Here is a 17,897-nt window from a genome sequence, read left to right on the forward strand (position 1 = left end):
TAACTTCCTTTTTTAAAAAAAAAAATAATATGACTCTTGAATGAACAATTTTACACTTACATTACCCTCTTTCTCAACTAACCCTTACATTTTTAGTATATTAATTTATTTTTAATGTCTTTTAAAACTCTTTTCACACCAAATTAAATTAATAAAAAATGTACGATCGTTAGGACCAAAGACCGAAAGAAAAAGGAGCGTAAGATATTACCATTCTCATTATTTATCGAAAGGGACTTCCGAGAGTTGAACGACAAAGAGAAAGATGACAGCAAAGAGGAAGTAGTGGAGTCTCTGGTCTTGTGAGGGATTCTTGTAAATAAATGATTGCTTTTGAACTATCTTGGGGAATTGACAAAAATAGGCCAAAAATGAAGTAGATAAAGACTTTTAGGATTGATTGTAAAAAAGTTGACATTTAGGACAAATTGAAGGTGAAATGACGAAAATACCCTTATTTCAGATTAAACATTTCAATTTAAGAACCTGCGAGATGTCTACCAGATGTTTGCGAGATGTCTACCAGATGTTTGCGAGATAAAATAATAATAATAATAAATTGCTAACATCCTTTGAAACATCTCTAAAACAACCTTAAATCAACTTGATACATTTAAGATGCAAATATATATACATATAACACAATTCATATTCGGATTTTAAAAAAAAATAAAACAATTAAAACAATTTATTATTATTATTATTTTATCTCGCAAACATCTGGTAGACATCTCGTAAACATCTTAAATTGAAATGTTTAACATGAAATGAGGGTATTTTCGTCATTTCACCTTCAATTTGTCCTAAATGTCAACTTTTTTACAATCAATCCTAAAAGTCTTTTTCTACCCCATTTTTGGCCTATTTTTGTCAATTCCCCAACTATCTTTTTAAATAAAATTATTGTTATGAGTGATTCTCACTCATACACCTGTTTTGCGGTAAACTGTTTTCAAATTAATGATGAATATCCTTGTTAATGATTTTCATGAAATAAATTGTTTTCAAATTGTTTTCAGACTCCTTAGTCCTTAGTTGATTGGTTATAATGTTGTGGAAATCTCATCGAGACTTGGCCATTACATCTTGAAAATTAAAACTGTGCATAAGGAATGAAGTTTATTATGAACTTATGGCATTATTTTCTAATGCTTATGTTCTATCTATTATGTTTAATCTTTCTATTATATTGTATGGATTTGTCATACCCTGATCTGCAAAATAACCAAAATGCAGGAAGTAGTGCGGATATGACGCGACTTAACTTAAAACCTCGAAACTGGTCTTATCACCTAACTCAAACTTAACTCCTTCTAAACTACCATGTGATAAAGATAAACATAATGCATAAGAAGTCAACTTAAACTTTTATTCAACAACAAGCGTTTTGACGCGATTAAATGCAAAGACACTCATCTTAAATCCTTTACCTCGTTTAAACGCCAAATACTTTAAAAAACATGTTTTAAGCGTTTAAGCTTAACACAGTCAACATAACCAAAGCTTAAACTTAATTAACAACAGACATTTCTTACATAGTATACAATTACAATATCTTGACCAAAACAAATGACATTAATCAAAACTCTTAAATGCCTGGTAACTTTCTCACCTCGCTACAAGCCCTTCAACCTTCTTCTCTACTTGGCCTAAACGCCTGATTCTGTAAAATGAAATTTTAAAATGTAAGTCTAAAAGACTTAATGAGGTTTTATGAAATCATTTTCGCAATACCTTTCCATAAATCATTTTCGTCAAATCATACATTTTAACACAAATCAGTTTATTAGAAAACACATCATTTCACAAAATATTTTACATAAATCATCATCTTGCATAACACACACTAGTCACAATCATTCATTTTGCCAAAGATTCGGAATCATTCTCTATAGTTGATCTCATTACCTCACATTTAGACTACTGTATGAACAACATTCGAGAACATACATATTCGTCTTTATTGCTCAAACTGCCTAACACAATGCAGTTCTTTTCTACATTGGTCGGCTTCACCCCAACATGCAAACTTTTTCTATATGACTACCTTTAATTTTATGTGCACATAACAGTTAGCTCATTCAAAAAAAGCAACTAATGGTTTGAAAACCATTTTATAGTCAATATCATAGTTATCAATCAAGCTTTAAATCTTTTTTATTATTATAACTCTCATTAAAATATATAATAAACATATATTTATTTAAACTATTATTCTCTCTTAATTAAATCCATCATTTTTCTTGTTCAATCAAATAAACTATCTTTCTTCTTCTTAATTATTTTATTTTTCAAACAATTATAATTATATTTCATCGTATAACTAACTTTACATTTTCAACTAAATAAAATTCATCTTTTCTTTCTTCAATTAAATCTTTCATCAAATAACTTTTATTTTCGAAAAGTAGTTATCTTTTCCAAGTATCAAATCTTCTCTCTTCGTTAAATCTCATCAAATTCAATCAACTTTATTTTTTTACCAAAATAATTTTATTTTTACAAAATATTATTATTTTCTTATTATTTTCTATTTCTTTCTAAACAAATATTCTCTAACCAAATAATTATCCTCCCCCAAATAGTTTATCTTTGTTCTCTCTACAAAATACAATCTCTCTCTTAAATAAATATATTTTAACAAATATCATCCAAATTCTTTAATTAAATTCAATTTCAACAAAACCAAATAATTTCCACAACTTTACTTAAATCTCGAACACCACAAATTCAAATCCTTTAATTAATTAAATATTCATTCAACAAATATCTAATTAATTCCAATATTCACAAAATCAAATAATCTTCAAAATAAACGTCAATAAATTAAATATAATTAAACAAAACTAAGATAATTAACTCTCAAAATTATTTTAATTTTTGGGGTGTTACAATCTTCCCTCCTTTGAGAAACTTTCGTTATCAAAAGTTCTAATCCTCGAACAACTCAAAATACTTGATCTCATGTCATAATTAATAACATTCCCTACCTAAATTTGAAAATCTTTCATCAAATATACATAACCCATGTATATATATTTAATTAATCTAACACAATATATATATATATATACATATATATATATATATATATATATAATTACTAAAAAGATAATAAATATTATGAATTACTTAAATATATATTTATGTAATTTTACTAAATAAATCTATAAAGATTTGTTAAAGATAGAGATTAAGTTAGGATATAGTCCAAGAACCAAGAGGATAAGAATAGAGATTCCACTAATATAGGAAAGATTTGCTGCAAACTTTTCCACCCATAAATGATTCGATATAATCTCATAACTAACTAGCAAAATACAATGTGTTTTACAAATTCAGTCATCTTATAGATATGAAAATTCTTATGTATCTCAAAATCATGGGTAAAAATTCCTATGTACCTCAAAATCATGGGTAAAATAGGAATTATAAAAAAGTTGTACATGCACATGTCAATATTCTGCTAAATATCTTATTTCGGGCAGATTTTGCTATATTTCTAACAATGACCTCTAATTTTGCTATTCCTGCCAATATCTTCTTAAGATTTAGCTCAAATGTTGATTTAAGGCTCAAATCCTACTAGGTGGATCCAAGGTTTAGGTCCATGAACCAATAAAACTCAAGCTCATGAAATACCTCTTAAAGTTAGACTTTATTTGTAGGAAGGGTAAGAAAATTAATACTTCCAAAACTTTGTGAAAATTCTCTCAACAATCATAACACTAATGTATTTTTTTTATCAAATAACACTGAAACCTTGTGCAAACATGCTCTGAATTTATTTTTTTACGATGGATTAAATTGATTGCCCCATACTTAATGTCCATCCTGTTAAGAGCTTTTACTAATTTATTTTTTAAGAAAATTCATAATTAGTTTAAACTGAATATATTTAGAAAAAATCATATTCACCCTCTGACAGATCTTTACTTTAACAAACAGATCATATTCACCAAAACAAAAGAACTATGGGTCGCTGAAGGAAGTAGAAGAAAAAGATTTATATATTTTTGATTTACTTTGTGAAAATGAATGAAGATCATCAATTAATACATCTCAGATAGATGAAGATTTATATCTTTTCACAAGAATTAAGAAATCTTCAGCTACTATATAACCTATACACTTTAACTACACAATTACCTTTTTGCCCCTCAACTAGGCAACCTACCAGTAATTTCACCACCCTAGACTTTTGCTAACAAAAAATTTGCAGAATATCAGGGCAAACTCATGATAAAACTGAATGGCATGTCAGCCATCTATTTACAATATAGAATGAACTTGCAAGCAGAATGAAGCAGCTGAACTTTAGTCAAAACAGGTCATGAGGAGAGAACACCTTCCCTTCATCAATCCACATTTACGAAAAACCGAGCTCCTTTGTACTTTACGAAGACGCATCATTTTCATCCGCGTTCGTCCTATGAGAAGAAGCAGGATCTGCAGTGTCAAAAAGGTCCCAAGGCCCAGGGAGATTCTGCTGCATGCACCAATGATCTGGGACACTCAAGAAATGTGCTGACATGAACTTTCTAAATCTCCTCTTGTACTCTTTCGGAGAAATGACGGTGGGAAGTACATTTTTCGGTATGAGGGATGATTTCACCCATGTCTCTAGTTGCTTGTCCCAGGTGTATTGTCTAAGGTAATCGATTATCCCACATACAAGTTCCTTCTTTTCGGCATCAACCCCAACGAGCAGAGAATAATCCATAACATTTATCGACTGCGAGCATTATGCATAAAATGTCAGAAAAATGAATCTTCTTAATGCATTCTTGAAATGTAAGCTATTATAGCAAGTGATCCAAAACTTCTTGAAATGAAAAAACTATTATAAAAAACTCAAACCAAAGAAGAGACTATTCTTGAAATGCTCAGAAATCTTCCAAAACCAAACTCTGCAAGGTAAGCTATTATTATAGCAAGTGATCCAAACAATAGGGCTTCTAAAATGTCCAAACAAGATCTGTTTGTTATGATTGTGAATATGTGATTGTGACACATATTCAAACCCCACCTACCAGTAGTCCTTAAAGCTTAAACTGTAGCTAATTAAACTAGTAAGGCTTAATTTTGTTATTCTTAAAAGATGATTCAAATATACAAAATACAAAACCAGGTCAGTATCCAGTCATCTTAGCCCAAATGAAAAATAACAGTAAGTGCAAAAGAAAACAGAATTATATGAAATCTGATAAACCTTTAAATAAAAAGATCTCATCAATCAACCAGGTACTTCAATGAGTGCACGTGAAAAAATCCATACTCACATTGAGAAAAGCGGTATCATTCCAAATCGCCCGTTGCAGCCGACGCATTGCTCGATTACTCACATAGAGGGGAGATGAGTTCATGTCATTCACAAAGTTCTGATCTAAGAGGACTTCACCAAAATTGTTGGTAGCTGGATTAAATCGAGCATGTAGAGCTCCTTTAAGATCATATTGGCGAATTATGTTGCGACCGAAACTGAGGTTCTCCATAACCATCAAATCATGTCTCATCTCTTTCCCACTCTTCGGCTCTCTCACCGTTACCTGTAAAAGAACGTTAACAAGGATAACCAAGGGTGGGTGGTATAAAATATCGAAGAGATGAATGTTATGTCTATCAAACCTGATAGATTCCAACTACTTTAGCAAGGCATGTCTGGTTCCCCATGTCAAATGATTCATTAATGTACTTGAAATACTCTGGAGCAAACTTCATAAATGAATCATACTCAGTCCTTTTAATTTCTTTGATAATGAACCTGTCATCAAGTGTCTTGGCAAAAAAAGATTTGCTCTTCCCACCTTTTGCATTCCAGTTTATACAACGACTCAAGGAAGCTATGAAATGGAGCTCAGACGGGCAGCATCGACTCCGAAGATCACGAAACTGATTGATATATGGGCAATTCACAAGATATTTTCCCTTTGCTAGTGACTTTATGACCCCTTCATAATCTGATCGCTTGAAAGTTTCTGAAACAAGAGAATCTAACAAATTTAACCTGTCAAAACTTGAGAACCGATATTCTTCTGAAGAGATGCTCGAGTCTGAATCTGAGGATCCGTTTGAGGGAACTTTATTGAGGCTTCGTGAACTCAAAGCTGGTTGTAAAGCGCCTCCTCCCTCTCCCTTGCTATCCTCATTATGAGAATCTGTTTGAAAGGGTTGATCTTTCAACAAAGCAAGTACACAAGCAACTATGCTCGAGAGTTCACCCTCATAGTCTGAAACAACAAAATTATCATTAGCAAGATGAATGTGCAGCTTCTGTCCTTCTTCATGGATGAAGTCAGAGGCTGCGGGTAAGAGTTTTGGAGTATAGCTACTGATGGATTTGAGTTCGGGAAAGTAGCTTCTCTGGATGTCCCTCAAGTGCATCTGCCGGATCTCTGAAAATGGTGTGCAAAACAATTTGCTGAGGGTCGAATCACCTATTGAAATTGGAATTGTCCTATCTATATGCAAATCACCAGATGACAGAACTCTTCCTACTTGAGAATCTTCGTAATCCGAATGATGATAGTCAAAGCCATTTGACAAAGTCCCTTGGCGAGAAAGTTTTTTGGGGCTCGGATCATCTATAATCGGTATCTCCGTGACTTCAATCGCTGAAGGTAAATTAAGTTCATCACCACCCGACTCTCCATCCGAACCTTCAACTGTAATTTCTTTCAGAGGCAATACATTTTCATCCAAGGATATATCTTGCTGAACTTTTGTTTCATCATTTTCTGCAATTGATTCTAATTCCTCAGGTCCAACATCGATGTTGCTATTCATCTTCAACAGAAGTGGTTCTGGCTCAACAATTTCAGAGCTGCCAGAGTTTGTTGTAACACCCAATGATGCTAATGATTGCAGGCGTCTATCCCAAATACATGATTCTAGCAACAGGTCCCAGAGCAATCGATTCAAATTGAGAAAGTCCGGGTTTCCTTTCTTTGTAAGAGAATTTTGAATATTTATCTGCATTTCGTTCAATTAAAGAAAGAGAAAAGTATGCCTTAATGCATAGAAATAAGAGGATGCACTTCATCATAAAGGAAAAGGAGAAGGAATTCAAAAGAAGTAATAGTTCCAGAGAATTCCAAACTAGATAAGGAGACAACAACATAAAGCTAACCTCAAATTCTGATCGTTCTTCGTTTAACATTTCTTCAACAAAAGAAAAGTCATTGGGAAAGCCTTGAGGGTGGTTTACATTTGAACTTTTACGTTCAGATATGATCTTCTTCAGAGAGTGTGCAATCTCAGTGAAAAGTAACACCCCTTTCGTGTAAACCTTGACCAGATAGTAAAAAAGTTACACACTTCACAATTGAATAATGCATACACTATTAGAACTCAGTTGGAATCTCATCATAAAGCAGAGAAAGGTGACAGACAAACATAGATAAATACATACATTTTCAGTTTCTCTGATGAAATGACCTTGTCTCATTGAACTGTTGAACTCCAATTTCTGAGGAGGCATAGAGACCGTATAGATTGCTACCTCAGAATATCTGGACATAGCAACCATGTTGCCCAGTCTACAAACCACAAAGATAATAATCAAGGACCAGGACAGAAAAAATGAAAATGCAAGTACAAGTAAATATCCAGTCTATGGCAACACATACCCGAAGAAGTAGAGGAAGTCCCCAAACAATGAATGACCACAGACTGGTGATTTACTAAGTAGAGTGTCATCAGAGAAACAAAGCTCCAAAAACTTCCCAAATGATAAGCCACGTGCGGCTGTAGAGATCGGCACCCTTTTTGTGGACTTTGAAGGTCCTCCTGTAGATTTACACTTACTGCAACGACTCCACATCCAAAGTTTTCCTTCTGTTTCACCTGGCAAAACTTTATCTCCTGGAAGCTGTTTGACTTGAATGGAAAGCTGCTTTCGATAGTGTGCAAAAAAGTAAATGTGAGCTTCCGGCAGTTCGCCACAGACAGTGCAGAGATTATTCTGCAGTTACACCAAAGTCAATTCAGAATCATCTTAAAGAATGTTGACTTTTATCATATATTATTGGGCTATTCCAAACTCAGTAGCATCATGCACAGATGGTTTTTCTCATTGGTAAAACAAACAAATGAATAAAGATAATTAGATGCATCATAGTCTTACTGCAGCAACTAGTCTTATTGCAGCTTTACCAGAAGCTAAGAAGTATAACTTCAAAATATATATATACAAAATTATTGATTATTATAACTAGTATTCCTCGTGCTATAAGATAGATTCTTGAGTGAATTTAGTAAATTTTATATTAAAAAGTAGTAGGTAACATTTCAAACCTGATTTAGTAAATTTTCTTGTAAAAATTTCCCAAGAGGAACATCAAAATGCTTGTAGAACACAATATGTGAAAAATGGCTCTGCTCACAAATGGCTCCCTTCAATGCATTTCGGCTCGACATCAAAACCAAAATACTCTGAGAATCCAATGACATTTTCTTCTGCATTGTGTCTACAGAATAGTTAAGAGCAGTTTCATGGAATCCAAGGCCTTCCAAGGTTGATTGATGTGACACAGACGATTCATGAACTGAATTCTCTTCATCAGAACTACCCTTAACTTCCACATCAAACTGATAGACTGCCTGTGGAGTAGATGGAATTGAGCCAGACTTTGCAACCAAGCCACTCAGGTCACTCCCATGTCCAAAATAAGAAGACAATGACTGATAGGGAGAGGATGAAAGGAAACTTTCCCCCATAACTCTCTTTAAGGAATCAGAAATGGATGAGAATCCAGAAAATATGGCCGGATTATATGGTTCTGGTTCAGAGGACATTATTAGCTTTTCCGCCAACTCCATGTTTGATCCAGTGGATGTCTCCTCATGGGATCCACGTGAAATACAAATATTTGTTGGTTGTTCACTTTTATCACTTGCACTCTCGGCTTTACCCACGTTTGGGCTACGAGGCTCTAAAGGTGATTGGCGATCAGATGAAGCAGTAGCTGGTACTCCACCAAATGGAATAGTTGCAAACATAGCACGCTGGTCAACAATGAAAGAAGTCTCTAATATTAAGTGAAATGCCATAACAACGGCACACTGCACAACAATCTTAACCCTCTTCAGTTCATCACTGTGAGCTCCTTTCAGCAAAATCTGCAGCAGATTTTAAGTACATAGTTCATTTGTGCCCAAAAGACGGTCAATTAAATCAATATTCCAATTTGGAATTTAATCTATCATGAGGCAAAACAATATCAAAGTCCAGCCATGGATGTCATAATACAAAAAAATTTAGAAAGAGGCAACACCACACACCATATGTGATGGTGAGATGAAAAATTAAAACATAGAAAATGAGTGCATCTCTTCGCAGATATAGGGATTAAATCAAAGACCACAGTTCATGCGAGTGTAATCCTACAAGAACTCATGCAACCAATATTCTCATCTTTGTTTTAGAAGGCTGTCAAAAGACAAAATTGCACGATATGGCTCAAACTCTTACAAAACTGAAACATGTGTCCCAATTAATACTTGTGCCCCTAAAAAAAGGAGTATTTTCTTGCCAGAACAGAGCTTTGAAAAAGCTAAAGTTCTTTTAACTTCACTTAATTTCACACTCAAGGAAATGTCTACAGTAAATGCCACACATCTTTTCTTTTTTCTTCACAAAAATGAAACTAGCAATCGATATAAACCCCAAACAGCCAGAGAACACCAACCATCGATTTGAATAGTTGATTGGTAATCGATGAATCTGTCTCAAACTCAATATATAGTGGTAAAGATAGGCGACTAGAAATAGCACACTAACCGTACAACCCAAACGTGTTGGACAGCCCTCAATGAACATTAAAGTTTTAGTTGGCATCTTTCCTCCCTCCAAAACACCAGCATGTTCTTCTACAATCTTTTGAAAATAAACAGCATCACACTGTCTTGTCTTTTGGCTCATTAAAGTTTCAGATGTTAAAATTGGTGAACCAGTACAAAGAGCTATTCTCTGCAGACGGTGGAGCTTCATATCAAGCACTAATGTCATGCCTTTCTTGAGAATTGCTTCTTGGATAACTCGCGCTGCAGTTTTTTCAACTAAAATCACATTCGCAGTGCAACCTTCAATCATCTCTATAACATGATTCGTAAAATCATTTTCCTGTGATCAGACAGGAAATAAATCAGAAGACATACAGGTGTATTTCTCAGTGACAGAATAGTCAAAGACAGAAACATCTAAAGTTCAGTACCTGATCCATTGAATTAAATGAAGACAGTCTACTTATTGGAGCCTCACCAAGCATGCCTTGAATCAGTATTAACTTTGGGTTCTTACAATGTGTCGGCATGTGTTTGTGAGCTGCATGCTTCTTGAATACCATGCCCTTGACAAATTGACTGCAATAGGGAAAAAAAACTATTTGAAGCTCCACAATTTAAAGTAAAAAGCTGCCCTGCTCTGTCTTAAGGTTTAAGAGGGAAGAGGGAAAAAACACATCCACACACCCCAAACCTAAAAATTTGTGTGCTCCACTCACTCTACATCTTTTCACCTGTTCCTTCCAACACTTCAAATTAGAAGAATGAAGGGAAGGGACTCTGCCACTAGACAGGCTTTGCAATCCTTTTTTTTTGTGTGTGTGTCTTGTTTCTGTTTTTGTCATAAGCTTTTAATTAGAATTGAGAATGAGATTGTCTAACCACCCCAGGAATCTAAAGAAAGGTGAAGAGTGACAACCAGTGTATTAGATGATGCGTAGACAAAATTGTATAGACAAAAGTTTTAGAGGATGGACAAATGAATAAAACATCAGATTAGAATAAGAGGGTTTTGACTCTGCATATATGAGATAGTATAATTTAGAAAAGTTCAAAAGAATACTATTCATGTGTATACCAACAAAGTATGCCTTCAATTCGATAGCCTATTTACTAAGAACTTTACAATTTACTGCGAACTTCATGATCAGGTGTGCTTATTCCAGTGACTCTAGGTCGAGGATAGCCCCAAAAATATTTCTAAGAATCATGTTCCAAAGACACATGTTGTTTGTATCAGCAATATAAATATTGAGTCTCAAAAAACTTCCAAGACATTATATAACATTTTTAGATCACAGGAGGTGTTGGGGATATTAAAGTTGCCAAATGTGTGATTTAGGTCTTGCCTAAATTCCAGACTTAAGACAACTGATATGGCATGTGACACTAGTTGTTGGCAAGTTTAATAATTGGTTAAAGAAGGGATAAAGCAATCGTGAATGCAAGAGCAAGGAACAACTGTTGCCAAGTTCCTAGATGAAAGGACACGTGAACTAAATGACAGCAGATTAAAATGTGAAGGATTCTGAAAATTAGGAGATATAGAGAGCGTCAATTCCATATTCCAAATCATGGGCTTGGGACATCACGTCATCACTGAATGAACAAGCAAAAACAATCTTATAAAAAAAATTAAAAGTAAAAATGAGATACTAAAATGCCTAAGCTTTAAATCTTATCCTTCTGCTTGTTTTAAGTAAAACATCCTTCCCAAAAATAATTAAATAAATAAATAAAAGAGTCACCACCTCCCAAGCTAAGCACATGTCTCCAGTGCACCATAGATGATAGACGACGCAACTATGGCCCAAAGAATCCAACTTTATCGAGAGCCACAAAAGGAAGAATGTTCTTTTTAATCTCAATCCTAGGATGAGGAACTAGCCTTAGAAAAGGCAATTCTCGGCCCATATATTGTTTAGTTAAATTGAAACTAAAAGTAAGGATATCCACAAAATAGGACCCTAGACAGAAATGGTATCCATCTGATACGGTAAGGCTGTATTATAGGAATGAGAGAAAAGAAGAGGCAACAAAAATGTAGATCAATGAAAACCTTGAGGTGTCTAGTGTACAGAAGGAAGAAGCCTCTGCTAATCTTAACTGTGTCTTGTACCTTTTCAAGTGAAAGAAGTGTTTAATTATTGGGTTGAAACTGTAATCTTTTTCTATCTTTTTTCGGGAAAAGAAATAGAAATTTCATTCATTGATGAAGGAACTGTGGTCATTCCCAAGATATTGGGTTGGGTTGGGCTTCCATGATTGGCTGCAAGGAAGGTTAGCCCCCTTTCATATCTAGTGATTCCTCTTGGTCATAACCGTAAGTGTTCTTTTGAAATCTGGTCCTCAAAAAGATCCAAAACATCTAGCTCCCTTGAAAAAAAAACCATTTTTATCTAAGGAGCCAATGAACTCTTATCACTGAAGTTTTGAGTGGGATGTCGATTGACTACCTTCCCCTCCTTCCCCTCCTTCCCCTCCTTCCCCTCCTTCCCCTATGTGCATCAGGTGAAGGAGTTGAAGAGAGTAGAAAGCCCTCACTTAGTGAGAGGGACATGGTGCCTAAACCGGTGGATCGTTGCACAAACTACCTGGATTACATATGGAGGCCCTTTTGGCCAAGTGTTTCTAGCATGGATCATTTGTCACTAAGTATGTATTCATCCTTCAGTCCTAACATTGGTAGCGATTTTTTGAATTCAGGAACCCCTGAAAAGTGATTTTTTGGAAGGATCAATGATGAGGAGATGGCCTTTTGTGTCTCCTACCCTTTACCAGCGGGAATGGCAAGAACACTTTTTTGGGAGCATCAATGCTGGGGAGATAGCCTTTGTGTATCTTCATCCCACATTTGTACCTTGTATTCTCAGTGAGGATGCATTTGGTTGCACTTGCCTTGCCTTCTATGAGTATCCTTTCTTCACCTTCTCTAGGTTTTATCTACCCTGTCTTAATAGAGAAAAAATTGAAGTTGTGAGTCAAATCTCTTTGTTACGAATTTTTCAATTAGACCGAGGAGGAGAAATCCTCACTTTCGACTCCTTGTTCTCTGGGGTTTCTTGCAATTATCTTTCCATCTCTTTTCTGACCTTGCTCCTAGGTCTCCTCCATATTCCTCATTATGGAAGGTGCAAATATTGAAGATCATTTTCTTTGCTTAACAAAGATAAACTGAGTTCAAATGCATTATCTTCAAATGCGTGCAAATGTATAGCAAAGGATCTCGACCAACTCTAGAGTTTTCCTTTAGCAGCTTCATATTGGTATTGCTTTTTGAAGGGGTCTGGGTTCTACCTAGAAAAGATTGCTGGTTTATGATTTACAAGGTTACCATGTACCCACCCCTTTCAGGATACACACAACTTCCTTTGGTACGGGAGGAATAATAATATTTACGAGGTTTTGGGTGAGGTGACAAGGTTTGATTCCTGATTAGGTTTGCTGTTTCTTGGTTTGATTACCAAAGATTTCTGAAATATCTGTCAGGTCTTATTCTTTCGTCTTGGAGTCTGTTTCTATATAGGTAGTTGTAGTGACTCCTCTTTTTGGGTCACTCTTCTGTTTGCCCTTTTATTTACTTGTTATTTGTTTGTATCCTATCATGATTCTTAATTATTTTCATTATAAATAAATAAATAATAAAAAAGATAAATGGATATTTCCACAACACAAAAGAAAATTTGACAAAGACAACAAATTTGTTTCAATTGGTGAATGGATTTTAATATTTAATGAAGTATTTTACTACTTAGATCTATTTACTTACATGTATTTGTATTACTGTAGACATCTAAAATATCTATGAGAGGGAGAGGGAGAGGAGATATTTGGAGATGTATAAACACATTTAAATAGACAAATAATTAGGAGTTTACGCAGCTGAAGGGAAACGTGGACCATCCAAACTTGAGACTAGGCATTAGAAGAGGTTTCTTTGATGGGGAATTAAGCAGCTTGTTGGGCTGTTCTTGAGGAACTCAATAATGGTATTAGAATAGGTTGTTTTCATCTTATATATATATGTATGTACAATTTGGAGGAAGAGAATTACTTATGAGAAGCCGGAATATGTTCTTTGTTGTGGGGTTTACGGGGGAGAGAAACAATGGATGAGTGATTGAGAGGAAGTGTTTGGTCCCTTGTGAGATTCAATATTTCTCTATAGCCAACATGAGCTCTGCTCAATTGGCATCTGTATCTTCCCGAGGACAAGAGATCCCAGGCTTTGGAGGCGACATCCTTTTGTAATTATTTACTAGGTTTTATACTTATTGATCGGAGTTCCAATCTTTAGGATTGCTCCCTTTTGTGGGCTTTTTTTTTGTCTTGTACACCAATTGTATTCTTTTATTCTTTTATTTATTTATTAAAAGAAAGGGAGTAGCCGGAGAAAAGTTTCCAATTTCCGCTCCCAAAACAATGGGTTTAGACATGAAACTTCCAAAAATTCATTAATCAAAGACGTAAAATATAAAACCTTCACAAATTTAAACGTTGTGCAAGCACCAAAGAAAAAACTTAAAAGACCTCATCCACCATCCGAAAGGGCCACAAGAAGCCACAAAGCTTTGGCCGATGGTAGATAACTATATATAACAAAACTAACGTTAAGTAAAAGTACCAATACCTCCCTATATTAAGTTTGCAGACAACATAACATTGTTTAGTAAATTACCTTTGGTTGCGAGTACCTGTTGCAATGCACTTCACTTTTACATTAGCGTCTGGATCCATCGCTTTACCATTTACTACAGGCTTCAAAAATGTGGCAGCTTCCCAAGACAAAGAAGAAACTATATCCACCCAATTTTCACTATCCTCCCCTAATTTAAGAAGATCGCGTATGAAAGCCTTGTGCTTCCCATTCATAACCTGTTGCAATGCCCTTTGTTTTTCCTCTTTAAACCTATAGCTAACACTGGTTTCATCCACAGAGCGACTAAAGGAACTTGCCGTGCTCCATTCTGAGTTATCACCAAATTCTTCATCATCATCATCGTTGTAACCCATCCCACCCTCCATGTGATCCTCTGGGTCCTCTGGCTCTGGAGGATCCCACAGATCAGGATCCATCCAATTAGAATTAGATTGCTCAAGATCTGCATTGACAGGAACACCAGAGGCGTTCTGTGTTGTTTCTTGACTATTTGACATGACACTTCCATCATCTCTACCACTGAGTTGATCATTGCTATGAGCTACTTCACTCGAGTTACGTGACATCCTTTCTTGCCTACAATCGATATCTTCTTGGCTACTTCCTGTTGCACTTTCTTGACCATCCCTAACAAAATAAAATGAATCCAATGACTACAAGGAAAAAGTGGTGGTTGACTAAAAAAGCCCCTTAGTAAGCTATATTACCTGACATCTAAATTTGCCACAGTTGAACAATCACCTGATGAGAAGAGAAGATAAAGGCATTAAATCGTGAGAATCAGGATCCAGGGTGAAAAATAAAAGTCTAGAAACACTTGAAATAAGTATAGTTAGCAGAAACGCAACTATTGCAGCTTGACAGCGAAGGCATTGGACTTAACGTCGGTGCTTCACTCGAACTTCTATTGTCTGACTTCATCATTTCTTGCTCTTGATTCTCTTTGCAAACTCTACACAAACACACGGTGCCTGCATCATCTAATTGATGAGAAGTACCATTCTCCAAATTTTTTCCATTTGAATCTGTTATCGCAGCACCACAACAATGGCACATACTACACACCAAGCTCCTCTAATTTCACTCGAGAACAGCCTCTCCGACAGCAGTCTAAGGCAAAATAATACCATACTGTCAATACAATATTTCCTTGAGATTCGGAAACCACATTTAAGTAATTGTATATCAATCAATGATCACGATAAACAGTTTAATCAACCTCTAAAAGATTGCATGCAGAAAACAACTGTTAAAAATGTTTTAACACCGGCAATCCAAACAACCCATTAGAAGAAATCTGACACCCATCTAGTAGAATGATCTCGAGTACCAAATAACAAGAAGTAGCCAAGAACAGAGACAGAACTTATCTTCAAACCCAGGTTAAGATAAAACAAACTCAGCAAACAAAAATCAACAAGTAGATCCTCAATTACCATTCTTCACCAAGAAGAATAGGAATTTGAAGGTGATCAAATTCCAAAGAAACCGAAGAAAAAACCCAAATGCAAAAGAAAAAAACTCCACCCGGCCAACACAACACCAGCCCATGAGTAGAAAATTTAGGAAACGAAACACAAATCACTTTGAGAATTGAATATTAAGAAACTAACTAAAAATCCCAATCAGAATTATCAAAACCAAATCCGAGCCATCAGCCTGAGGGCCAAGAAACATCAAGAAAAACCCAATTTGACAATTAGAAAGAAAAGAAAGAAAAGAAAGAAAAGAAAAGAAAGAAGAAGAAGAAGAAGAAGAAGAAGAAGAATTGAAAGAAATAGAGTAAATTACTTACAGTAAAAGCAAACAAAGAAGTGGATATGGCTTGAAAATGAATCCAAAGATAGAGAAAAAGAGACCTTGGTTGTTACTTTGGATTGAATTAATTGAGATTGAAGAAATGAAAGAAGAAGAATAGAAGAATGGGTGTAGTTGGGAATGGAGAAATGGGTTGTAGAGTCCAGAAGAGTTCAAAGTGACAAAGAAAGGGGAAAATGGAATTTATTTTGAAGCGAAAAAGGGGGAAAGGAAAGATAAAATGTAAGAGAAGCTGTGCAAAATTTGGAAAACTAAGGAGAAGAGCAAAAATAATAATAATAATAATAATAAAATTAATAAATATCATTGTGGGACCCCCCATTAATTAAATGTTGAATTTTTTATTTTTCTTCCTTCTAAATTTAAATCCAATAATGTTAACCAAAGTTACGGGAGAAACCATTGTATTTTTTTTTATTTTCCAATGTTTTCTTTTTCTTTTCTTTTCTTTTCTTCTCTTTTCTTTTTTTGTATATACAATATAAATGTTAAAAATACAATAAAAAGAATCCATGTATTTTTGCTCTTATTATCTTTGTAATAAATTTTCTTTTTTTTTCTTTTTTCTTTTTTTTTTTTACATACAGCTGTATGGTATTTATATTGGAAAGTAGAACATTCTCGTATGACAATACCTACATTCCCTTTTCCTTTTATTTCTCTTTTACATTTATGAGATTATATATTTTTATTCTTCTCTATTATCAATTTATTGTTTGACTAAATAACTATTTTTTTATTATTAAAAATAAAGGATTCTCTATGTTTTTTTCTTTTAAATCACTCATATATACTCTCATATATATAAATTCAAAATACTTTAACTTCCTTATCAAATATAAAATCAACTAATAATACAAACACATAAACATTTAATTCAACTCATATCTATATAGTTTTAAATCTCTATTCCACTTAAAATACGATATATCTATGACTATACGTTACTATATTTACAGAATATGTTTTTGATATACGTTTAGAAAAATATGATGTAAGTACTTATTTTAAGTGGAAATACTTTAAAAAAGAAAAAACATTACAATAAAATTAACGAATGGGAATAATTTACTGTTAATGAGATGGTACCAATTCACTATTTAGACAAAAAAGTTTTTTTTTATTAAAGATTTGGATAAGTTTCCATCCAACTGTAAACTACATGATTAAAATGTTCTTTTTTCTTTTTCTTTTTTTTATCTATTAAAGTTGTATGTATATTCAAGTCACTATTGTGTCTTAACTTGCATATGTTCATGTTTTGACTAGTAAAATATATTTGGGTAAATCCTTTTTTTTATCTTAGGATTTGTATATTAGAAATAGATCAATTATAAAAATTTTGATGTAAAAATTAAATCAGATTGTTGATAATTTTTAAAAATTCAACCAATTCATCTTCCTCCTCCTCCTCCTCTCCTCTCCTCTACTCTCCTCTCCTCTCTTTCTTTCATTCATTAACCAAGCAATGAGTTCATCAAAACTGCCATTAAGGCCTCCTCCACAAAACTTATTTAGATCAAAATATTCATATATTTAGAATAAGAAGTTGATTATTGTAATTCTACGTTATCATGTCATGGTAGTTTGCGTTTAAGATTTAGATTGTATTTTAGTATGTGTTTTATGTATAAAC

The 17,897-nt window shown here is 34.1% G+C and overlaps 1 protein-coding gene across 1 annotated transcript; it reads right to left on the minus strand.

Moving 5' to 3' along the window:
* Positions 1 to 3,988: 3,988 nt before the first annotated feature.
* Positions 3,989 to 16,478, minus strand: LOC101202759 (putative 1-phosphatidylinositol-3-phosphate 5-kinase FAB1D). Its single transcript, XM_011660661.2, has 13 exons — positions 16,239 to 16,478; positions 15,292 to 15,553; positions 15,151 to 15,184; positions 14,462 to 15,070; positions 10,215 to 10,362; positions 9,782 to 10,123; positions 8,296 to 9,120; positions 7,629 to 7,963; positions 7,412 to 7,538; positions 7,130 to 7,288; positions 5,629 to 6,972; positions 5,283 to 5,549; positions 3,989 to 4,735 (listed from the first exon to the last, which is right to left on the minus strand). Exons 2-13 carry the CDS (start codon positions 15,497 to 15,499, stop codon positions 4,397 to 4,399), a joined length of 4,737 nt encoding a protein of 1,578 aa, XP_011658963.1. The 5' UTR covers positions 15,500 to 15,553; positions 16,239 to 16,478; the 3' UTR covers positions 3,989 to 4,396.
* Positions 16,479 to 17,897: the final 1,419 nt, after the last annotated feature.

The sequence above is a fragment of the Cucumis sativus genome, chromosome 7 (genome assembly GCF_000004075.3).
Source record: "Cucumis sativus cultivar 9930 chromosome 7, Cucumber_9930_V3, whole genome shotgun sequence".
Classification (NCBI taxonomy): domain Eukaryota; kingdom Viridiplantae; phylum Streptophyta; class Magnoliopsida; order Cucurbitales; family Cucurbitaceae; genus Cucumis; species Cucumis sativus.

Coding starts and splice junctions, on each gene's coding strand:
- LOC101202759 (XM_011660661.2), bottom strand. CDS start 15,499: ATGTGCCATTGTTGTGGTGCTGCGATAACAGATTCAAATGGAAAAAAT. Junction 10,363..14,461: donor ACAGGTACTCGCAACCAAAG/GTAATTTACTAA, acceptor TCCCTATTGCAG/TCAATTTGTCAAGGGCATGG. Junction 7,289..7,411: donor TCATCAGAGAAACTGAAAAT/GTATGTATTTAT, acceptor TATCTGGTCAAG/GTTTACACGAAAGGGGTGTT.